The sequence below is a fragment of the Silurus meridionalis genome, chromosome 18 (assembly GCF_014805685.1).
Source record: "Silurus meridionalis isolate SWU-2019-XX chromosome 18, ASM1480568v1, whole genome shotgun sequence".
NCBI classification, from domain to species: domain Eukaryota; kingdom Metazoa; phylum Chordata; class Actinopteri; order Siluriformes; family Siluridae; genus Silurus; species Silurus meridionalis.
The window spans coordinates 3,316,474-3,342,269 of NC_060901.1; the positions used below are offsets into that span (position 1 = coordinate 3,316,474).

General features: G+C 40.4%; 1 protein-coding gene across 1 annotated transcript in view; it reads left to right on the forward strand.

Annotated features, from left to right (window-relative positions):
- Positions 1 to 4,851: 4,851 nt before the first annotated feature.
- camk1da (calcium/calmodulin-dependent protein kinase 1Da) overlaps positions 4,852 to 25,796 on the forward strand; it is a 59,228-nt gene continuing 38,283 nt past the window's right edge. The window contains exon 1 of the mRNA XM_046872569.1: positions 4,852 to 5,553. Coding sequence (XP_046728525.1) covers positions 5,459 to 5,553 — 95 coding nt within the window. The 5' untranslated portion in view covers positions 4,852 to 5,458. The remainder of the gene's footprint in view (positions 5,554 to 25,796) is intronic.

A 25,796-nucleotide genomic window follows, 5' to 3' on the forward strand; every position in this document is an offset into this window, starting at 1 on the left:
GGTGAGGGAAGACATGCAGGTAGTTGGTGTGAAAGAGGCAGATGTAGAGGACAGGGGGGTATGGAGATGGAGGATCGGAGGATCTGCTTTGGCGCCCCCTAATGGGAGCCGCCAAAAGAAGAAGACGAAGACTCCAAGTAAAAATTAAACTGATGGCCTGATACCGAACACATAGAGTAGGATACAGTCACCATCACTGCACCTTAACATTTGTAATAAATGAACATTCGATGCCACCCAGATGAGGATGAGGTTCCCTCTTGAGACTGGTTCCTCTCAGGGTTTCTTTCTTATGCCGTCTCATGGGCGCAGTTTCCTTGCCACAGTCGCCACAGGCTCACTCATCTGGGAACTTACACTTATAAAGAACATCTTATTCATTCTTTATCATTCATTGTTAAAAGTGCTACACAAATAAAAATGAATTGAAATGACGCTGTGGATGTGCCGATGAAAATAAAACAACCACGTATGAGGAAGATTCAGTAGATTTATTGGGGTTGAAGAACTCGTTGGCCGTAGTAACATGAGGAATGCATGGGAGGGCAATCAAGGTCAGACTCAGGGGAAGGTATGGGAGGATAGGAAAAAAACAGCAGTAGGAGGCCAGCAGGAAGGATAAGGAGGAGATATGGAGTGCAGAGAGAGAGGAGGAGGAGTTGATGCAGGTGTGCGAAGGTCATCAGAATATTCATTGTCAGTTTGTGTTTCCTGGTGGAGAAGGTCAGGCGAGGTCTGTGTGCCAATATCACGTGTTGAGTGACCACCTTCTATGAGCTCATTGGAAGGTGACTGCAATAAAGAAGTTTTCCTTTTTCTCGTCCGAGACTGAAGATCCTTGATTGGTTTGTGATTCCAATTCTTATTATTCAATTATAATTAATTGTGTTACATAGGAAATTAACTACAACAGAGAATCCACCCGTGATGAGTCCGCTCAGAGACCGGTTCTAACAAGATTTAACTGCTACTGGAGGCTTAGCATGAGGATCCTTGCTAATAAAACAGAGCCACACCACCTCAGGGTGAACTTGTAAGCACCTGGATGGGGGTTTGGAACAAAATGAATGTAACAGCTAACTTATTGACTGGAAGCTTGCCAATGTTGGGCCCTCGAGTAAACATACACACAGCTCATCATATTAAGATAAAAAAACCTTTCGATCATGAAGATTTTTCCCTTTATTGAAACCATACATGCCTGGTTCACTGGAGGCTCCTTCCATACATGTTAGTGATAAGATTAAAGAAGAGATTCTCCCCTCAAATATTGTTCTCGAAAATCCCTATGTCAAGTACCAGTACATATGATTGTTTTGATCATGTCATAGTTTTAGCAGACCTAGTTAAGCACAGGAAATCATCTTCTACTCCACTGGATCCACCACGGTTTTTAAAAGATCTGTTTGAAACCATGGGTACCACCCGAGTATACTAGCTATTGTGAATAGGTATTTATCTAAAGGGTTGTGTTCCATCTTGTTTTAAACATGCAGGGTTTCTCCATTAATATAAAGAACCTCGAAGGTTACAGAGTTATAATTTCTGTTCCATTTCTAAACTACCATTTTTTGTCTTAAGTGTTAGAGAAGGTAGTTTTGACTCAAATTACGCCTTTCTTTTGAGAAATCTTCCTGATAAATTCTGGTTTTAGAGCTGGTCATTGTACAGAAACCACTCTGGTGAACATTTTAAACGATTTATTCTTAGCAGTTGATTCTGATAGGGCTGCTGTTTTAATTATGTTAGATCTCAGTGCCAGTTGGAGTGTGGTTTGGAGGTTGGTTTTAGTGGATCAGCTTTAAAATGGTTTTACTTATATCTTAGGGATACAACATTCCCTGTTATTTTGGCAAATGTTTCATTCTTGGTGATAACCAAAAAATAGGTCTTCCTCAGGGCTCTGTTTTGAGCCATATGTTGTTTTCCTTATTTATGTGCTCTTTGGAATCTCTCCTGCTCACGGTTGGAAATGAGCAGTCTTTGCAGTCCCTGTTGCGGTGTTAAGATGGGAAAGTTTGGCTGTCATATATTTTCTTCAGCTTGATAAAAAAAGTATGAGACTATTGAGATGAGATCATATTTGGTCCTGCTGCTATATTTGCTCTTGGCTACTTAGAAATGACCATGAAAGGCAATGTGAGAAATCCTCAGCATCATAATTGATTCATCTCTTAGGTTTAATAAATAGATTAATTCTGTTGTTAGAATATTTCTCAGATAAAACCTTGTTTTGTTATTCATGCTTTTATCACTTTGCATTAGATTACTGTAATTCTCTAAGTAGGGATCTGTCAACTATCTCTCCACAGCTTGGCTTTTGACTGTAACAAAGTTACATTTAAATGTGCTTTTTAAATAAATAGAAGTTGAAGTTAATAAATAGCTACTATGAAAAGGATCATTAAATAAATATATCTGAATGAATAAACATAATCCTAAAGACTGGAAATTCGCTTTGTGTTTGCTTAATTGTTCCAGCGACTCAAATGATTTAGAACTCATTAGTGGTGGGATTTGAGTTGGCAAGACTTATTTTACACTCTTGTGTGAACATTGAACATGTACAGAAATAACAAAACCCGACCTGTGTGTTCTAGTATTCGGCACTGAAGACCTGATAATTAGTTTTATTATTATTATTATTATTATTTATAAATATTGTGTGTGTCAAATGATCAAGTAATATAATGAGCACATGCTGATCTACATCCATATCTTTATCTGTGTAAAACCGCGTTATGAGACTATGTTTATTGTTAAAAGCGGTATACAAATCAAATGAATTGAAATGACATGTACAGAAACAACAAAACCTTGCTAGTCCACTAGATGGCACCAAATAATTATTATTAGCCCCTTGCTCTTTGTCTGCCGGCTGTCAGTCTGTCTGGCGGGACACTTGTTTGTTGCCCACGCTGTATTTATAATGTCTAATAATTATATGGGTCACTTTTTCTTTGTTTTTCTGCATCTACAAATGTTGTATTGTGAACTGTTTAATTTGCTGCGTTTTTCCTCAGGTTTTGTGTAAGAAGTTTCCATCGCATTGGTCAGATGATTTTGATTCAGAAGTTGATTTTATTTTTTATTCCAGGAGCTCTATCTAAAAGGCTAATTAACATGGAATTGAATTGAAAAGTGTCCCTATAAGTGTCCCTGATGAGTGGCGTCCAGTGGTATGAGATGGGATGAGGAAGACAACCTCGATCTCATCTGGGAAACACATAAAGTCCATTCGTTACAGATGTTTCATTGTGGAGGGTATGAACCATTGACTGATATAGGATATCTGCTTATGGTGATTGCAGGCTGTAGCCTCTGTAGCCACTGTTTATATCCATTTCAGTGCAAATCTATCTTCATGGTTCTACAGTGACCTCGTTACCTCAGTTTTTTCATTTGACAATTGATGAGAATTCCATCCAGCAGCAGAGCATCAGGCAGGTCTGGAAAGAAGAATAAGATAGGATCAGAGGTAAATCAAGAGGAGGGTCTCCACAGCAAATCATCTGTCCCCATATCACTCTGTCCTCTCTTAAACCAACCACCTGCATGTCTTCCCTCACCACATCCATAAACCTCCTCCTTGGCCTTCCACTTTTCCTCCATCCTCAGCCTTCTTCTATCCATATACCCCATTTCCTTCCTTTGGCGTGACCGAACCATCTCAATCTAACCTCCAGCTGATAACATATTAGAGAAAACAAGAAGATGTCGAACACGACTCGACACCTTTGGACCAATTCAACAACTGCTGCATTGCGCTGTTTTATAAGATGATGGAGCAAAAATCCTGAAGGCAGAGATAGTAAATGGGAAGTGATATGAAGGATGTGATCTGTATGAAAGTTTTTGCATTGGGGTGTGGTGTGGTGTGGTGTGGTGTAACAGGAAGTGAGGTGTGTGTACTCTACATAGCAGATCTGCTGACTCAGGGTGGAAAGAGAGAAGGAAAAGGGGCGGAGTGTTTGAGTGCACGGAGCAACTGCAGTAGTTTGCAGCTGGAATACTCATGAGCATGGTTCACTACCGCACACACACACACACACACACACACACACACACACACACACACACACACACACACACACAGGCTTGCAAGCTTCTCAGACATGCTCCTGCCTCATTTGCAGGGCGTATCTTCTCAGAATAAATGCCTAAAGACACTGGTCGTTCTTTCTTTATCCACCAGATGTCGCTAAAGTCTTTCTCTTCCTTCATAGAGCCATCTCAGCGAAATACAAGGTCTTGACCTGGACCGAGGATGCAAAAGCAGATTGAGATTAGGATCCACATTGTTTGAGCAACCTCTGGATTTTTATTTGCATTGCACTTTTAAACCAGTTGAACTCTGAAATCTGAAATCTTTTTTTTCAAGGGATGCAGATTATGAGATAAGACCTGAGCAGTCATTATGATCGCAGCAGCAGGTTTTTAGACCCAAATCAATCCTGGTCCTGATGTGATCAATCTGATCTCTGAGACGCACATAGTGAAATCCATGACTCAAATATTCAATGCAACGTGCTGCTGAAGTACGGGGAAGTACAGAATACCCACAATGCACTCCTCCCTAGTAGGTGACATTTCGTGCAATATGTAGTACGACGTGCCTACGAAAAGAAAAAGAAGGTCGGTGGCTCGTGCACTCACACCTAAGAGTGCACAAGGGAATTTTTTTTTTGGTGCAATGCGAATCATCAGTAGCATCAATTCAGTCCCACGCGCTCTCCGCCTCCTTCTCTCTCTCTCTCTCTCTCTCTCTCTCTCTCTCATATCACTTTCTCATCTCTCTTATTCTGTCTCATCACCATAACAACCGCTGGCACACACACACACACACACACACACCGCATGAACATTCCCGTGCTCAGTGCACAGAGATGCGCGTTGTAACTCGATAAACAGAGCACGAGCTCTTTTTTGTTGTTGTTGTTTTGTTTTGTTTTTTTTGCACGAGCAAATTGGAATTGCGTCAAAGCGTGTGTAAGACGCTGCAGGTGCACCGAGGACAGCACGAGCACGAGCACTGGTACGCGGGGACGAGCGCGAGGGGGAAACGCAGGCGGGCGCACGCTTGCCTTCTCGTTTCTCGCGCGCACGCGCGACCGTTTACACACACGCACACGCGCGCGCTTACACTCGCAAGGGGGTCGGGAAGACTGCCGAAGAGCGACGCAGAGCTCGCGCTTCACGTTTTCATTCATCCATTACATTGATTGATTCATTAATTAAATTTACACGCACACATATATATATATATTGATCTATCCTCCCCATGCATGCGCGTCCCCGACAGGCGTGGGACGTGTGAAACGCAGCGTGGGAACGCGCGGGTTTTCTCCGGGGATCTCTCTCTCTCTCTCTCTCTCTCTCTCTCTCTCTCCGAGTCCCAGGCAAAGCTGCTGCTGCTCGAACGGGCTCGTCTTCCTGCGCTCTTTCTCTGGTTTCCGCCATGGCTCAGGAGAACGGAGAGACCGCCACGGACTCGTGGAAAAAACAAGTGGACGATATCAAGCAAATCTTCGAATTCAAGGAGGTCCTCGGCACGTGAGTGGCTTTCTGTCTTATTATTATTTAAGGACGGGCAAGAGCGCGCGATGGAACATCTGTACTGTAGATAACGCGCGCGCGCACGCACACACAGATGTTTGCAAAACGACATGCACATCACCGCTCCTGTTACCTGCAAAGCACGACTTGTGTTCTGCATCTCAACATGACACATTCGAGGTTCCTGTGGAGAAGAAAACCTTGATTATTCCCTATGATGTACTTGTTACTATGATGTCACATTATTATCAAAACCCAATACTGTCGCCATATGTATCAAAAATATTGTATCGTATAACACTTAACGATATTTAACGATATGCATCGCCGAGTTCCTTCAGCACTTTAATTCATGATCATAAAACCATCAAGAACTCTGTAGAACACGACAAAAAAAAAAATTGTCTGTTTTATGTCTGTTACATTTAATGCTTTTTATCCATTTATTGTTACTTTTAATATTATAGATTGTTATACAGACCAGAACCATACACTCTCCAACCTTTTATGCATCACGGACTGGTTTCATGCACAGTAACTTCTACAAACTGAGAAAATAATACTAGTAAATTAATTAATATAAATTAGTAATTAAACACTTTGCAGATCTCAGAAAGGCAATAAAATAGAAACATATCATCTATTGCCTGGTTACGGTTTGCGGCCCAGTGGTTGGGGACCTTTTGTTTTTTTTGTTTTTTTTTGCTTATACCAGCTGCTTGTTCTTTCACCTTTTCTTTCTTTCTTATCGAAATTAATAAGGTGGTGTATCAAAAAAAAAAAAAAAAAAAGAGCACTGACACTGGAGACTCCTTCCTCCTTAGTGTTTATACATTATTTGCATTATACATCTTATATGGTGCCACGTATATTAGATATAATAAATCATGCCTTAATACAATAAGTGAAACTGTTTATCTACATCAAAAAAACACATCCTACATCAACCCTGTTCATTCTTCGTAAAAAAAAGACCACGTGCACGATGATAGAATTTATTGTCGCCCGGGGTTTGGGCCCTCAGTTATCGCCTCGTTATGAACTCCAGCAGCACTTTTGCATTAACATAAGAGTATTTGTCTCAGTATTGATCTGGGAGTGTGTGTGTGTGTGTGTGTGTGTGTGTGTGTGTGTGTGTGTGTGTGTGTGTGTTTTTCATCTCGGCAAATCGATCGTTTCTTGTCACAGGGGCTGTGGTATTTTTGGACCCTAATCTCTTCTTGCACTCGATGCATGTTTTTTTTGTTTTGTTTTAAAAAAAAAAAATTATAACCATCCTGTTCTTTCCTTTCCTCCTTCACTAACAGCAGCTGCATGATTCATTAAATCATATACATAAACCATATTACATAATACAGGTTTCCGGCTTGATGCCCTTGAGGTTCTGACACACACACACACACACACACACACACACACACACACACACACACACACACACACAGAGGGGACTGTGGTTTCTGAATGCACGTGTCCGTGTGTGTGTCCCCAGACCTCAGTTTATGCTTGCACATAGAAATCTCATTTATAAACTATTAGTGAGCTGATGAGACGGATCTGCACTTGGTGCTAGGACACTGCAGTCATAGCAACCTGCAAGCCAGGAGTCATGGCAACTTGGACGGTCCCTTTGAAGCGGTGATCTGGTAGACTTCTGTCTCTCCTTTTTAAACTTAAAAATGTCTGAAATGTCTTCATAATAGATGGCTGTCGGATTGTACAACTTGGCATTCTGGGTCAAAATGATTAATTGAAGCTTTTTTTTGGGGGGGATATGGATTCCAGGTGATCTGAGGTTACTCTGGGAATCATCTTTATCACCCCACACCGCTTCCCTTTTCCCTTGGAAAATTACTGAGACTTTAGTAGTCTGATTTTAAGGTTGACCCAGTCATCATTTTTTGCTGATTCATCTGCACTAATAGATGATTAAATCCATATACTTTAAATAAATATATATATATATATATAATAAATAATATAAATCCTGTCATTACACGAGCGGCCTCTAGAGGCGCATCACTGACGCCGTGTGCTGTTTATTTTTACACGTGAGACAGCTCGCTGCACAGAGAGAACTATATTACATTAATTATTTAAATATTATGTTTATTAATAATTAACATAGTCATATTTATTTCATTTAGCACATTCTCATGCTTTTTTTATTTTATAATTTGGCTATTGGCAAATACGATCCAACCTAGCTATTGTTACGGTAAAATAGTCTGATAAACTTCTCTTTCAGGATACACTTCCGTCATCTTTTCCACCTCTGTATGAAATCAGTGCTTAAATATATAATAGCACGTATAACGACGAGTCCAGGTGTGGAAAAATCTAAATTTTAAAAATGATATTAAATGCAAAGACGTTTTTTTTTTTTTTTTGAGAGCGTGCTGCTAAGGCGGCCATCATTGTCTTTTTTCTGTCTCACTTTGCACAATACAATCTGGCCGTAATATTAATTTTTTTGTTAGATGAATAAATTAGTTTGCACAGATAGTTGTTATGAAAACTGAGCAAACTACAGAACCGTGCTGCTCAAAGCCGTCACTATCCTCCAATGAAAGCATGTGGATTCAAAATAAAGACACTGCCAGGCCAGATATTTTACATGAGCCATGGGAGAAGAGAAAAATGCAATGCTGTTCATAGAACGAAGTTCAGAGAGTTTAAGTGAGAGAAAGAAATATGGTTATACTCACTCTTTTTGTTTTTGGTAATATATATTTTATATATGTACTAATATAGTCCACTTTATAGACAAAAGTTTGTGGACACCTGACTGTAAGATTGATGTTTTTTTTTTAACATCCCATTCCACATTTAGAGCTTATTTACTCTTATAATAAGCTCCAATCTTCTGGGAAGGTGTTCCACTGGATTTTGTGGAGATTTTTGTGCTCATTTAGTTACAAGGGTGTTAATAAAGTCAGGTACTGATGTGTAGAAGAGGTGAGGAGACCTGGGGTGCAGTCAGTGTTCACATTCATCCCAAATGTGTTCAATAGGCAGAGTTGAGGTCAGAGATCTATAGCAGAACATCTTGCACACCAACCCATTCAAAGCATATCTTCACGGAGCTGGCTTTGTGCACAGGAACATCGTCATACTGGAACAGGATTCGGTTTCTTAGTACATGTGAAGGAAAACAAGACTTTATTCAACATATAAATAAATAAATAAATAAATGATCGAATAATACCCTTTATATCAAAATCCACATCCTGGTTTCTGGAAAAACAGTTTGTAGTCTGGAGATTTTAATCATGCATTTAAAACGTTATTACAGACGCCACCCAGAGACACTAATCCCTTCTTTATTCTCACACGCCTTCTCTAAATATAAACCATGTCTTTGGCTCTACTGAATAACTAAACTAAAAGCCAGACAGATATCCTTCTCACCCCTTCCAGTTCCTTTACATTTTAGTTTTTTTAGGTCTAAAGTGGCTTTCGCTTTTGACCGTGGACCTATTTTCTCTCAAGGTTCTGCCATTCATCTACTTCCCCACTCTGAGCCATTAAGTACCAATTACGCACATCATTTTGGACTTGTATTCAGCATGAGTTGATTGCCGATGCTATCAGGAATCCCAGACGGACTCCGTTTAGGAGCAAGCGACATAAGGGATAATGACAGAAAAATGTCCTGTGTGATTCTTTTGGGTTTTTTATGACTTATTGAAGTACCCCTTTTAAAACCATTAACCATACTCTTTATAGAAATGTGTTTATTGTGCCTTAGACTACAATCTCTTTACCTTCTTATAAAAAAAAAAAATAGAAATTGCTAAATTCTCAGAAACATATGATTTGGAAACACTTCCTGTCCCTAATAGCTAATTATCGCTAGCTCTCCGTTGTTTTTTTGTTTAAGTAACTGCTTGTATTTGTCCGAAGTCGGATTTTAATGTCTCAAATTGTATTTTAATTTTATCTGTAAATTATTTAAAGCATTAACTATATCATAATCAAATTCGTTCTTATTTACTAACACTAGCCAACTAGCTAGGTTAGCAAGGTATTTCTGTGGCGTTTAGTTTCTAGGTACCTCACCGTTCTATGAAATGACACATCATTTAAAAAAGTAGTCTTTTTTGTAATATAAAATGCCAGGATTTTTAAATACACATGAATATTTAATCTGAAAACACACCATGTCGTTGTGCTATTCCTAATAACCTAATAGCACTAACATGTACACCAGACTAGCTTGCTAGCTATGTACTAGTCAGCTAGCTTGTATTTTTTTGTTATTTAGAGTTTAGTATTTGAATCCTGTAAAACGTATAAAACGTGACATTGTTAAAACTCTAGATACATCACAATTTAGCTACAGTTAGCAAAAGTTAGCTTGCTAGTTCGGTTTTTGAGCTAGTTGGGTGGAATGTTTTAGCATTCTGTGGCTCTGTTCTCTCACAAAATCCTCAAAAAATAATCTCTTTCGTTGTCCCTATTAGCATCACTATGGGTAATATAGCTGGCAGGTTAACTGTGTGTGTATGATCATACTTTTTATGAACGTATAGTTTGGAGACACTCTATGACCTTTATGCTGCTTAACTAGCTGCCTGCTAGCTGCTTGTATTTATCACAATTAGGATTTTAGTATCTAATTATTTACTAAATTTATAGTATTTAATATTTGGATTTTCATATTTCTTCTTCTGTGACTTGCATAAAACTCACAATATATAAAATTAGAATTTTTTTTCTTCACAAATGTTAGCTAGTTCCTTATCATTCTGTATTCACGAATGTGGTCTGTCCATAGCTGTAGAGATTTTGTGGCAAAACAACAAAAATTATCAGACATGGCTGCCTTTGAGGCGATGTAGAAAAACATCTAAAAGACACGGGGCTTTTCGGGCTTCGCTGTTTCTCCTGTGATTTATCTATTGAGCTTTGTGAATTTGTCTTTGGCTCGTATATGTTGTATTTTTTTCCTCGCTTTCTGCTGCATTTTATACAGAGAATGTTTTTTCTTTACTCCCAGTATTAGTCATTAGTCAGTTCCCACCACTGTAAGCCATCTTCCCTGTTGGTGGTGTGGGTTATTGCTGCATCTCTCCAGCATGCCTCCCACACACTGCCACAAAGCAGCTCGACACGCCGCTTGGAGACATTTGTGCTCCTCTCAGTTCTGTTTCGGTGAACTATCATACACAGCGAAATGGCCTTAGCTGCCTTTATTTTCATTAGTTTGGCAGGTTGGACTCAACTAGCTGAACATGGATGTGTTTTGGGAAAACTGAGGGCTTTCATAAATGGATGTATCATCCAATAATAAAGAATTACTATAAAAAAAAGGGTAAATATGAACATCTTGTGAACTGCAGAAAAATGAACATAATATATCTAGTGGAAACATTTTAAGGACCTTAAAACCTTTTTGGTAACTGGTAGATCACATGTTGGTGTCTACTGGACACCAGTAGGAACCATTAATTTGACTTAATGGAAGCCATTTGGTGTTTGTTTTAATGGTTGTTTTAACAGATGATAGTTTAAACGTTTGTGTTTACTGTTATAGACCTAGCTAGTTCAATAGGATTTACTTATTCGTATATTCTACTGTATATGTATATATTCTTTATATTCAATCCTTTATACTCTCTCAGATGCTTAGAGATGACAAAATAAACTCGTCCTTTTATGGATTGCATCAATGCTAAGAGATTAATAAATATGAAAGCATGAGCAAATGTTTCAGGTTTCTTTGGTGCATTGTACAGTAAAAAAAAGTGCTAAACAATATTTCTCATTTGCTAATGCATTTTTGGTTTGGAATATTGTTTAGTACAGGAAGCGCTTCTAGCGTTTTCTTTCCGAGTGTACAAATTTTCTAATTTGAAAAGGTGATGAGGGCAGAGTCGCTGCAGAGAACGATTCAGTTTAGGTGGTATGTTGGGTACAAAATGAACTCGGACCGTCCTGCCACATATTGTTTTTCACTGGTGTGTGCGTATGTGTGCTCCTGTACCCAGTGAACAGTGTAAATTATTCAGCCGCGAGCCAAAAGATCACATGATCCTTCAACAAGTGCAGCTGAAAAAAACACCCAGAGACGTTGAGCAGTTCAGAGTGTTTTACAGAAACGTGCAACCACACTGCACACACACACACACACACACACACACACACACACACTCGTTCATGCATATAGGCTTTTATTAGGAGAGAAAGGATGCCATGAGAGATTTGTATGAGAAAGCAAGAGAAGAGAGAGCGAGAGAGAGAGAGAGAAAGACAGGAGAGCCGGCATTTAGGGCCATGAAGCTCTTAATTGCCTGCTCCACTTTCACTTGCGCTCCTGGCCTTGTCCTCATTTTCACCATCTCTCCCTCCCTCTACCTATCACTCTCTTTCTCTTTCTCGCTCTCTTTCACCTTGTCTCTTTCTAAAATGCACTTAAATGGCATGTCGGAGAGAAAAAAATGTTTTTGTTTTGCACTCGTTATATAATGGCACACTTCAGTGCAGATTTGAGGGGCAGGGTTTGTTTAGAAAAGCTTTTAGATTGAATATATTATTTTTTTCTTTTTCAAAATAAAGCCAGTTTCTGAACGTTTTATTATGGCTGTTATTATATTTAAGTGTTCTGTGTGTGTGTGTGTGTGTGTGTGTGTGTGTGTGTGTGTGTGTGTGTGCTCTGATTTCTAACATATCGTCTCGAGTATGCGCCGTGCACGCTCAGCACCTCTGGGTGTAATCTTTAGCTCGGGCTTCATGGAACGAGCCACGTTTTTTACGGTTTAACTAAAGGGGGAAACCCTGCGCTGTCACAATTTCACACATTTACACCCTGAGTCTTGTATCTATGGGAAGGAATGGAAAAGGTCAGAGTTTAAAAAGCTTGTGAAACTCGTGGGCTGACAAAAGCTGTAAAGAAAAAAACAACGCATTATTAAGAGTGTCTGATGATTTAACAAGATCATATTGTGATTTAACGACATGATGAGAGTTACACTGTATAGGCAAAAGTGGTGACCCTGAGCATAAGATTGGTATGTGTATTTTTGTGAACATCAAATTCTACATGTGGTCCCATTTTGCTCATTTATTAACCTCCAGTCTTCTGGGAAGACTTGATTTTGGAGTGAGATTTCAGGGCTAAGGTTGTTAGTAAAGTGAGGTAGAGATGTAGTTGAGGTGCAGCCAGTGTTTTAGTTCATCATGTTTAATAGGGTTGAGATCAGAGCTCTAGAGCAGGAGATCTTCCACACCAAACCATGTAAAACAGATCTTCACGGGGTTAGCTTTGTGCACAGGGGGTATTGTTATGCTGGAACAGGTTTGCAGTTAATCACCAATCACTGCACATCTTCACAACGATGTACTATAATGAATGGACATTCGGGGATGAGGATTAGGTTTTCTTTTGAGTCTGGTTCCTCTCAAGGTTTCTTCCTCATGCCATTTCAAGGAGTTTTTTCCCTGCCACATTCGCCACTGGTTCAGTCATTAGGGATAAACGTATAGGCAATAAACTTATACAGTCTTTAATTACTGCTTTATCTGTGTAAAGCTGCTTTGAGACAATGTCCATTGTTAAAAGGGGTAAAAAAAAAAGGAAACAGCTACCGCTTCCAAAGACGTCCTATACAATTGTGTGCCTCCATCAGTTTGGCGGGGAACTGCATATGTCCGGAAAAGCTAGTCATCCCAATACTTTTTTTTAATACAGTGCGTAATTCCCAAAGAAGTTCTGGAAACTGATTGTCCTAATACATTTTTTGTATCCCAACCCAACCCTTCATGGATACACACACATCCTGGATTAGGACTGAAGTGTAGAGAGGTTTACGGACCACTGGCGTATTTCAAACGTGCATCATTTCTGACACTCAGGTCATCTGAAATTGTGAAGAATCCTGATGTAGTATCACGCCACGCACGGTTTTATTCACACCATCGCTCTCGCAGCACCAACACCTTTAAAAAGGAGAGAAAATAATCAGGAAGTGTGTCGACGTGGGACATCTGTTCGCCAGAGTAACGGGTCTGAGAGGTGTCTGAGGAAGCTTCTTATCACGTTTTGTTAAAGTGGCCAAATTAAACCTGGTGTTGTAGAGTCTCTTGGTTTTGAGGATGCAAATACGCCTGACCATTACATTAGCAGGGACATGAGTTGTTCTACACATTAACATAGAGTTGGTCTCCTCTTTGTAGCTATATCTGTTTCCGCTTTTCTGAGAAAGCTTTCCACAACATTTTGGAGTGTTTTTGTGGGAATCTTTGCCCATTCATTAGGTCAGAGCTCGGTGTAACCCAGTCAAGTTCTTCCACACCAAACTCATCCAACAATGTGTTTATGGACCTTGCTTCATACACAGGGACACAGTCATGCTGGAATTAAAAAAGAGCCTTCCCTAGAATGTTCCCACAGTGTTGGAAACATTGCATAGTCCAAAATGAAAACCAGTTCCTCTACCAACGCAGACAGGGAGGTAATGTTCTCCTGACATGCACCAAACTCAGACTCGCCTATCATACTGCCAATCAGAGAAGTGTGATTAGTCACCCCGCAGAACACGTTTTCACTTGGGGTGTAACGGAACACAACATTTACGGTTCGGTACGTACTTCGGTTTTTAAGTCGCGCTTCGTTTCAATTTCGGTACGGTTAGGGGGAAGGAAAGCAAAAACGTTTATGGTTATTCACATTTGTGAACAGTTTCCATTTTTTAAAACAATTTTTAAATAAATTGTTTTAGATAAAGAATTACATATATATAAAAACAATAAATCAAATGAATGCAATACATTTTTTTTATAATATTAATTAAATTGGGTAAATGATTAAATAGGCACAAATTCAAATGATTAAATACAATTAAATAAATGGAAAAATGTAATCAAATAGTTTACATGGGTTTGTCCCTTTTTAGGTCATACAGATGTGTGAATGTAAGTGTGTTGTTTTTTTTTTTACATTTAATATTTTATTTTATAAAGATATGTTCTACTTATTTCAGCAAACTTTAACAAATGACTGCATTTAAGAAACACACAATAGTTATTTGTTCATTCAATGTATTTATTTATAAATGAATTCCTTCCATCATTCATTCATTCATTCATTCATTCATTCACTCTCTCGATATGCTGAATTATCAGGATCTTCTTTTAAAAGAAATTCTTGAAGCAGTAGATAAAACGCAAAAGAATCCATATTATGTCTAGATATGTATAAACGTTGACGATGACAGGAAGCGGCAGCGATTTCGTGCATTCGCAGAACAAAATCGTGTTCGGATCGAGTAGCTACAGTGACGCTGTGCTCAAAGTGCGAGGCGGAGACTAAACAAACCTGCGGTTCGCCACTTAATATGTTCAGGAGGAAACTCAGATTGTAACTATGTTCTACAAGTAAAACAACGACTGCATTCAGTACACAAGTGCACCATACCAAAAGTCCTGTATTGAAATGTTTAGGTACGAATACATGTATTGTTACACCCCTAGTTTTCACTGATCCAGAGCCCAAGGATAATGTGAGGTTTGCATGCAGCTGCTTGGCCATGAAAACCCATTCCATAAAGCTCATGAGCAGTGTGTGTAGTTTTGGTCATGTATCTTGGTTGTCCCTTTTCAAACCCTTGTCCCTTGTGTGTTAAAAATATGCTTGGAGTTTGTTCCATACTCATTCCCCTATAACATGTTGGCTCAAGTGATCACACTGCCGAAAAACATCCACTACTGGTTACTACCGAGCTTGATGCATTGAGTCTGTGCAGTTAGCAAAGACTGCATGGAGATTTGGAATGTGAGTGTGAATGTGTGTGTGTGCTCAAGAGTGCATTGGCTGGAAAGCTGTGTTTATATGGGTACGGTTTAATTTTACTGCCTCATGGTAAACCTCTCCCTCTACCCTATAGGGAGTTTCATAGCCTCGCTGCTGCCATTCAGGCTGGAAGCTGGACAAGTCTTGATGAGCAAAACTGCAGTGAGAAAGCTCACAACGATCAAAACGAGCTCTCGTAAAAGTCTGAAATAAGTATTTATCAGGCTTACCAAGCCACTGTTTTTTTAATCTTCTAGATTCACCAGGAAGTGTGCCTATTGATTCACCAGGAAGTGTGCTTAATGATTCAACAGGAAATGTGCCTATTGATTCACCAGGAAGTGTGAATATTGATTCAACAGGAAATGTGCCTATTGATTCACCAGGCATTGTGACTATTGATTCACCAGGAAGTGTGAATATTGGTTCACCAGGAAGTGTGACTATTGATTCACCAGGAAGTGTGACTATTGATTCGCCAGGAAGTGTGAATATTGATTCACTAGGAAGTGTTACTATTGATTCACCAGGAAGTGTGACTATTGATTCACCAGGAAGTGTGACTATTGATTCACAAGGAAGAGTGAATATTGATTCACCAGGAAATGTGACTATTGATTCACAAGGAAGAGTGAATATTGATTCACCAGGAAGTGTGACTATTGATTCGCCAGGAAGTGTGAATATTGATTCACCAGGAAGTGTGACTATTGATTCACCAGGAAGTGTGACTATTGATTCGCCAGGAAGTGTGAATATTGATTCACTAGGAAGTGTTACTATTGATTCACCAGGAAGTGTGACTATTGATTCACCAGGAAGTGTGACTATTGATTCACAAGGAAGAGTGAATATTGATTCACCAGGAAATGTGACTATTGATTCACAAGGGTAGGAATATCCAACAGTATTTCCAAATTGCTCTGCATTTTTACACTTTTGTTTCAGGAGTTTAAGGTTAAAAGTTAGGTTTATGCACATTTATGATTAATTTCTTATATTAATAAGATCCATGTAAGGTCCTCACAAGGAGTGTAAGTGGGTTAATATTTGTGTGTTTATGTGGCTGCGGTGAAGATGATGCTTCTGCAACTTGTCAGCAGACAGGATTAAGATCATAATCGCATTAAGGGTCAGAACGAGGTGTGCTGACAGACACACATAACGATCGACCGCTGCTTAGGCGACAACGTTACAACAACATGGCAGAGAAGAATAACATTTCTACATTAAACACCTAATATAGTTCCTTGCGTATGTGGATTTTCCTCAAAACGTAGGGGCACACGATTGTACAGGGCGTCTTTAGATGTTGTAGCTTAAAATTTTCTCTACACTTGAATTCACTAGGAGGCCCAAACCTGTTCCAGCATGACAATGCCCCCGTGCACAAAGCCGGCTTTATGAAGATATCCAGCCAGCTCAGCTTTTTAGCGCTCCGACCTTAACCCTATTGAACATGAATTAGAACACCCTTGTGGCTGAAATCTTCACAAGAACCTTCTAGTGGAACATCTTCCCAGAGAAGTAGCAAATGGGGACAAAATGTGGAAGGGGATATGCACATACCAATCTTATGCTCAGGTGTCCACAAACTTTTGGCGATATTGCATGTATGAGAAAATATTTCTTCTGGCAGATTTATCACGACTCAATCTTTTGTACGAGTTAGACCGCAAAATAAAAAGTCTCAATTCCATCATACACTGTGAAATCGTGACACCATAACCACACACACACACACACACACACACACACACACACACACACAATACTGCCCCTGCCGCTACATCAAGCCGAGGCGTGAGAGCAATAAAAGCCCCGAATGAGAAACCCGGTAATTGCGAGTAAAATGAATCTTACACTGGTGTGCTATCAGACACCGAAGATGAAACAACATATTAAATTGTTCCGCTCTCCCAAGATGATTCCTTCTGCTATCGTTTAATGAGAAAGTGGAAGGATGAAGCGCTTGATTGTGGCGTTTGACTCGGGCGCCGGAACCCGGAGGGAAGACGGAAAACCATTTGAAAGCGACGCAGTATTCTTCATGAGCATGACTGCGCTGGAATTCAGCTGTGTGCTTTATAAAGCTGTATAGAATTTGTGTTTGCTTGAATATTCGGGCGATGTGAAACACATCTGGATGTCGGGATCAGGGTGTGGTGCGGGAACGAATTTCACGTTACAGCGTGACGTACGAGTACGAGAGAGAGCGGCTCTTCAGAAAGAAATAATGCAGTGTGTAAACGGTGCTCGGCCCCCTGCAGATAAAAGAACAAACCACCCTGAAAGAAAAAAAGACAGACCAGTTTTTCGTCACTAAGTAAAGGGCGGGAAAAAAGAAAGCGATAGAACGGTGTACATTCAATCTAGTTCCCACAAAGGCTAAAAAAGGCGGGCAAACTGACAAATCTCCAAGCTATTACTTTCACACACAAAAAACGCTATTTTCTTCAACTGTACATAAATTGGAATTAATTTGAGGCCAGACTTGGAACCTCTTTTCTGTGCACAAAGCCAGTTGGAGTGGAAGATCTCCTGCTTTAGAGCTCTGACCTCAACCATACTGAGCATAAAGAATGAGAATGCACCCCCAGGCCTCCTCACCTTCTCACCTACATCACTACCTGACTTTACTACCACTCATGTGGCTTAATATAGAATAGGATGTAAAAGCACATACGCTTAAGCTTGCTCATGTGTCCGCAAACGTTTGACCAAATAGAGTACGTTCTGAATACACAACGGAACCATAACAGCCAGACCATTGATTTGTCAGTAAGAACATTTTGTCCTCAAAGTTGACGTGTAAGAAGCAGGAAAAATGGGTGAGCGTAAGGATTCGAGCGAGTTTGACAAATTGTGACGTCTAGATGGCTGGGTCAGAGCGTCTCCAAAACTGCAGGGGACGTTCTCGGTCTGCAGTGGTCAGAATCTATCAAAAGTGCTCCAAGGAAGGAACAGTGGCTCGACGGGTCAGGACTGTTTCAGCAGCAAAAGGGCGACCGACACAATATGGTATTGCTTAATGAGCACAGCAAATGGAAAATGTGTGCGGAACAGAATGTTCAGAAAGCACATCTTATGCACGGGTGTCCACAAACTTTTGACGGCGTTGGGCTTTTTATTTTGCGTAGTGAATTTAATCGAAATGGTCTCGCTTGCGTTTTTGCATTAGCTGCATTAATCTATAGCGGAGTCTTTCAGGCGGACTTCGTGTTCTCCGCTTACATCCCCCGATCGCTATCAGTGCTGCTAAACGAGGAGCCGCTAAGTGCGCACTTTGTGCCGCATTGTGACGGACCGCTTGCCATTTGGAGGGCAGCCACCACTCTGTAGGTCTGTGAGCTTTCATTCGATGATTCATATTACTGCCTCTTTGGTGCACCTCTGCCTCTTTTTCCATGAAGTGTGCACTGATTTAAAAGTTATTATTATTATTATTATTAATATTACTGCTATTATTATAGACGAGTTGGTGGGAAAAGTCCATAAAAGGTTCAAATTGTTTAGAAATATATCTGCTCTTATATCTGACTATAATACATTCACTACATACACTAAGTTTTATAACATAGATTTTACTGGCTATTTTTATAAGGTGGAATATAGATGCAGTTACAAAGGGGACAATTCGCAGTGAATTTGCCTACAGAATATTGAGATCATACACTATATGGACAAAAGTATTGGGACACCTGAATCTTCCACTCAAATGTGGTTTTTAGCCAAACTGTTACAACAAAGCTGGAGGCACACAATTGTACAGGATGCCTTTGGATGCGCCAGCATGAAACCTTTCCCTTCATTGGGTTAGGAGACCCAACCCAGCCATTAGTCTCAAGCCCGGATAAATGGGGAGGTCATCCAGTGTAAAACATGTGCCAGACCAAATATGCGAATCACAAACCTGAATTTCATACCGGATTGGTCGAGGCCCGGGTTACCAACGACCACTACAGGTATCATTAGCCAACAGGGCACCGGTGGAAATTGGGCTACTGTTGGCTGAAGGAGGAGAAGGAGGAGAGGAGGAAGACGTCTACAGAGACAGCAGGAAGAGGAGAAGTGGAGGAGAGTGGAGGTTCGGGTTGGTACTTTAAATGTTGGTACTATGACTGGTAAAGGGAGAGAGGGAGCGAATATGATTTAGAGGAGAAAGGTAGATATGTTGTGTGTTCAGGAGACCAAGTGGAAAGGGAGTAAGGCCAGGAACATTGGAGGTGTTTAAACTGTTCTATCATGGTGTGGATGGAAAGAGAAATGGTGTAGGGGTGATTCTAAAGAAAGAGTACAGTAAGAGTATAGTGGAGGTGAAGAGAGTATAAAAGTTAACAATGTGATTCATCGATTTAAAAAAGTGTGCATCAGATACAAGTCTGCGTTTTTAGCATCTTGACATGCTTCAAGAGTGAGTCATAAACAGATGTGAGGGAGAGAATCCGGTAATTTTCCCAAATAAAACATTGTTCAGAATCAGATCATAAATAAAACGGAAATAATGTAAGTTATGTATTCTTTCTGTGCGGAAACAATTGACCTACAAACCGGTGCCAGTCCGCGGCCTGGGGGTTGGGGACCACTGACATAGAATACAGATTGACATGGCAGAGGTAGAGCTGCAACTTCCTGCAGACACAACAGGAAAAGAACGTCTGGTTTTATTTAAGCTTTTTTCTGTTTTTTTTGGGTTTTTTTTGCACTATAGGCGTGTGTGTGAAAGGGGCCTTGTTTTAGAAGTCAGAAGGCACTTAAGTAAATGGATGATTTGCCATCTGTCTGAACCAAAGAAATAAAAGTGTTTGTACCATATTGAATTGCAGAGCGTCGTATTTTTCCCATTGCATCGTTTTGCATTGTGTCGAATTGAATTGAAATCTAATCGTAATGGGGTGAATTGTATCACATCGCATCGATAGCTGCTTCATATGTATCTTTAATGTATAGAATCGTTGGCTATGCATCAATATGCGGATCACATCGGCTGTTTATCTGCCCTTTCTGATGATGGATGTTCCTGAGATACCTTCAAGACAGCTTCAACATGGAGATCGATTGGAGAGTGTTTATCAGGTCTGTAATAATTTATACACAAAAAAAGGGAACAGAATTGAAAACTGGACGGATAGTTTGGAGAAGAGGAGAGCAAAGCTTACAAGATACATCCAGATGGATTTCTTGAATTGTAGAAACCTCCAAAGTGGCCAAGCAGCAGATCCTTTAATCCTGTGAGTTTAACCCGTGTAAGGTTGAGCCTCCATGGATTGGACTGTTTTGTGCAGCACATCCTACAGACACTTCTCAAAAGTTACTCAAACCAATTTTTGCAGTGTGGCAGTGAGCACACCAAGTCAAGTCAATTCAAGTGTCATTTTAACCATATATAGAGGACGCAGTACACAGCAAAATGAGACAACGTTTCTCCAGAACCCTGGTGCTACATTAAACAACATAAAGCTACATAACAAAAAAACACATTTTTTTGCCCATACCGGCAGGGAGGTGGGAGCACAAAGGTTAAGGCTCTGGGTTACTGATTGAAAGGTCAGGGGTTCAAGCCTCAGCATCGCCAAGCTGCCACTCTTGGGGGTCCTGGAGCACGGCCATCTAGCACAGTTTGGCCCTTGTCATAGTTGCTCAGTTCTACTGCTGAGGATGGTTCCACATGAACTTAAGAACCATGAAGATGGTTTTGGACTGAAATGACTTGCAGTTGCAACAGTAGTGAACAGTTGATAACCACAATAATAATTGAACTATAATGAATGGATGTTTAGTGTTAACCAGATATAGTTGGATATAGTTGTAGTAGTTCTTGCCACTGTGGCAACTGATTCACTCATCAGGAATAAACTAATAGGGACAAAGGGACAGTCTGCATTGCATTTATAAGCACGTTAATGTGGTCACCTGACCATAAGATTGGAAAGTGCTTTCTGAAAGTCCTATTCCACAGTTATAACAAGCTCCACACTTCTGGGAAGATGTTCCACTAGATTTTGGATTGTGCCTGGGGTACAGTCAGCATTCCAATTTGTCATGTTCATTAGGGTTGAGGTCAGAGCTCTACAGCAGGTAAAGTAGATCTTTAGGAAGCTGGCTTTGTGCACAGGGGCATTGTCATGCTGGAACTTGGGCCTTCTAGTTCAATTGAAGGGAAAATGTCATGCTCCCACATCCAAAAACATCCTGTCTCCAAATTTAAAATGGTAAACATTGCAGAAAAATCATGAATGGGGTTCAGGTGCCTGATGAACAATACACAGCGAGCTGTTTTTCCTCCATCTTTCTTTTTCACTTGTTTTTCCATCCACAGCAGCATTCCTGTCTCTGTCAGAGGTCCAGCAGTGTTTTGCTGGTGTCCTGAGCTCCAGCATGCGCTTTCTTTTGTAGGAAGATCGCTCTGATGTTTCTGTCTGGATTCTGAATTCAACACAAGACCTGGAAGTGTGTGTGTGTGTGTGTGTGTGTGTGTGTGTGTGTGTGTGTGTGTGTGTGTGTGTGTGTGAAATGAAAGTGTTCTGGTTGGATTAACATCCGTTCACTTTCAAACTGACACTGAACCCGCGACGCTTGAGTTCAGCTCAGTTTTCTGCTTCTCGCTCCGGCCGTGTTGTATCAGGGTACGGGCTTTGTGACACTCGGCGAACAGCTAATCATAGAAAGATCGAGGCAGTGGCGCACATACTTCCATGCAAAATTCACCTTTGGTCTATTGCCCTCAATCAAGTAGGATTTTGGCCCTGCGTTGGAAAACGTTTGGGCACCTTTTAATGTAGACTTTACGATGATGTCACCTGTTGAAACGTAGGCTACACTGCAGGTTAGCATGTGCTAGCGGTAAACAATTGGAGCAAGATGAATCACGCTCTTGCAATTGTGGTTTTTGTGTGTGATGAAAAACACCCGGTCTCAGAAAAAGAAGAGGCCAAATTGGGATGGAAGTTTTGCCAAGCAAATTTGCGGTAAGCATATACATAAAGGCAGCAAATCGAAAAGCAAAAACGTGTCGAAAGTCCCGTCTGTAAGTCGATCATACGAATACAAAACACCAAAACAGAATCACCAAACGAAATCGAGCATCAGCTAGAGAGCTCCCGGATCCCTGCTTCCAACCCGACTTTATACGGTCACTTCGTTGTGATGTCATCTAGGTAAAGTGGGTGTGGCTTCACCACTCTCGAATGAAGGAACACCTAGACTGTAACAAAACCTAAACCTAGACCTCTGGTACAACTTCTCCTGACTATTAGAAGCTCATTTAGCTCATTTTGGTTTCTTGGTATTTACATTTTAGCACAATGTTGTGTAAATTAAATTAAATTTAGTAAGTAGTTTAGTTTAATTTCCTAAGTTTTGGACACTGTCTTTGGTCACAATACCGGACCAATACCAGGACCATCGTTTTTTTAGGAGCCTCGGCCAAAGGAATCCACGAATGTTTAATGCCATCATCTTTCATTTAAACCGGACATAATATTATACTCTTTGTTTTGCTCTGTACCTCCATAATACACACACAGCCATATGATTCCTACCAAAAAGCCTACACGTATCCATGTTCAGACTTGCAGCAATGCAATGCGTCATGCTTTTATTATTATTATTTTTTTGAAACTTGTCCCGGATTGGCAGTCAAAATCGCCTCAGGCTGTTTTCATGTTGTTGTTTTTTTCCTTTGACCCGAGTCCATTTGCACCGTGAGTTCACTACGTTCACTGTTTATACCTAAAGGTTCCTTAAGGGTTCCTTAAATGGCTTTTTTAGCATTTTCTGGTCATCTGTCAATTCCCAGGCACTTGCTGTGTGTTTGATGTGTGTGAAAAGAATCTCTGAAACCTGTGATGATGCCTTTTTTTGCCCGAAAACAAGAATCAATTTGAGGTTCAGGCATGAGTGATCGTGTGTGAAAATGCTCTTACAGGAAGAAAAAAGGTTGAGGGGGGAAAAAGGAGAGGTTTCTTTCTTTCTATATTTTGATTGACACTTCAGATTACATGCAGAACGACGCTCTGACAGCGTAGCGTTTGCGCACACCCTGTTTTTTTTCCCAGGCAACAGTTTTCTTTTCGCATGAGCTCAGAAAGACGCAGCATATATTTATTCAGTGCACGGACACGTCTCTCTTACAGGCTTAACGTCATAGAAATGAGTCGTGTGTTTAGTATTCAAACAGGAAGTCGATGATTGACAGGTTTTCTTCGTCCTTCGGTCTAACGTGATCTGATTTGAACAGGAATCCGATTCACGTGGCTCGGTGGGGTTGAGACGTCTTTTACCAGTGCCAAGCAGTGATTTAATTTTTATTCGTATCAGCAGTGTAGTTTTCTTTTCCTCTCTCTTTCCTTTCCTTTAGGCAGTTCCCACCAATCTTAAAGAATTTCCAGTTAACATTATGGCACTTTGGGTGTTTTTTTGGGACAGCTGCTGCTTGCTGTATTCTGTCGTTTGTTGTTGCTGTAGTTGTCACTGGCGACATCATTATCGTTGTTATGGTTGTCTTCTGAGTCATCGTTGTCATGGCCATCATCAGACATTGTTCATTGGTGTCACCATCAGTGTTTTACTGATTGTCATAGGAGTCATCATCGTCAATGTAGCGATTGTCATTGGTGGTCAATATTCTTGTCATGGTCATCATTGGCACAATCATCGTTGCCATAATCGTAATCAGTATCATTGGTTATCATTGGTGTCCTCATCATTGTTGTCATGGGTGCCATCGTTGTCATCATTGTTATCATGGTAGTCATCCTTATCATGATCGTTGTCCTGGTCGTCGTTAGTGGCATCATTTTTGTTGTCGTGGTTCGATATCATTATTGTTGTTGTCGTGGGTGTCATCATTGTCATTATCGTTGTCCTGGTTGTCATTGGTGTTTACTATTCGTTATCATTATTCTTGTCGTGGTCGTCATCGCCGCAGTCATCATCGTCATGGTTGTCATCTGTATCATCATTGTTGTAGGTGTCATTAGTGTCATCATCGTTGTTGTCGTGGTCGTCATCAGCACAATCGTTGTTGTTCTGGTTGTTATTAGTGTGATCGTCAGTGTCATTTGTGTTATCATCCATGTCGTGGTTGCAATCAGTATCATCGTTGCCGTGGGTGCCATTGGTGTCATCATCATCAGGGAAGTTCTGAAATATTCTAATAGTTTTGGAAAATAATTGAATTTAAGAGGAAAAAATTGTGACAGTCACAATGCGGTCCCTGGTCATTAGCTCTTTGCATCTACGACAAGGATGGAGGCATCAAACACGCTGCACTAATTTCCCCATTAACTGAGACTTACAAGACGTTCACATTAACAATCTCGTTAGAGCTCCGTTCTGAGAGAAGGTTGTGCGGTAGAACTTTCTCAAAATAGGTATCTAAAGAGTTGCAGTGAAAGAGACGGAGGAAGGGGGAAGGGGCGGGGTGGTCGCGGAGAGAGCAAAAGGGCAGCTTGTGGGACGATGAAGATAAGCTGCTGATTCACTGATATTCAGCAGCTGAAGAAAAAAAAACGCTGCTAACAAATCTAGCTGGAGATGATGTAATCTGAGTTTCAGGCATCATCGCTGCTGGCAGTTCCTATAGCTGAGAAAGGATGTTTTTCAGAAGCTTCATATTTTGGATGTGAACCTGGATGTTTCTGTTGCACCTGACTTGTCCAGCCATATGTGGAGTTAAACATAGAGCTTTGATCTCAACCCTATTGAAGACCTTTGGGATGAATGTGAATCTATCTATCTATCTATCTATCTATCTATCTATCTATCTATCTATCTATCTATCTATCTATCTATCTATCTATCTATCTATCTATCTATCTATCTATCTATCTATCTGCAACAATGCAAAACTCTGTAATTGTCTTTGAATATTATAATATTTCCTCAGTTGTTCCTTCTTTAATTTCCTTTTGCTTTTTTCTCCCTTTCTTTCTTCTTCATTCCTTCCTTCCTTCCTACCTATTTTCTTTCCTCCATGTTCTGTCCTTCCTTCCTTCCTTCCATTCCACCATCTTCTTTTATTTTTTCTATCTTCCTTTCCCTTAATTTTTTTATTAATTTTTCCTCCTTTCCCTTTTCTCTGCACTTTTTTTGGTTGCTTTTTCTGTCCTTCTATCCCCCCTCTCTTTTTGTTCCTTTCTTCATTTCTTGTTTCCTTTCTTTTCTTTCCTATCATTTTCCCCCCTTCTTTTCTTCCACTCTTCTCCCCCTCTCCTCTGGTCTGTGTTGATCTGATAGGACATTAGCGCTGGTGCAGGAGTGTTGAATGAGATTAACTGTAACTCAAGGAGAGCTGCAGACGCCTGGGATGTGTATGAAGCTCAATAAATAAATCCTGGTGCATGTGGAAGATCAGAGTGTGTATCTATAAGAGCTTTGTGTGTGTGTGTGTGTGTGTGTGTGTGTGGTGCAGGGAGGAGGTGGTGAACGTGTTCACTATAAAAAC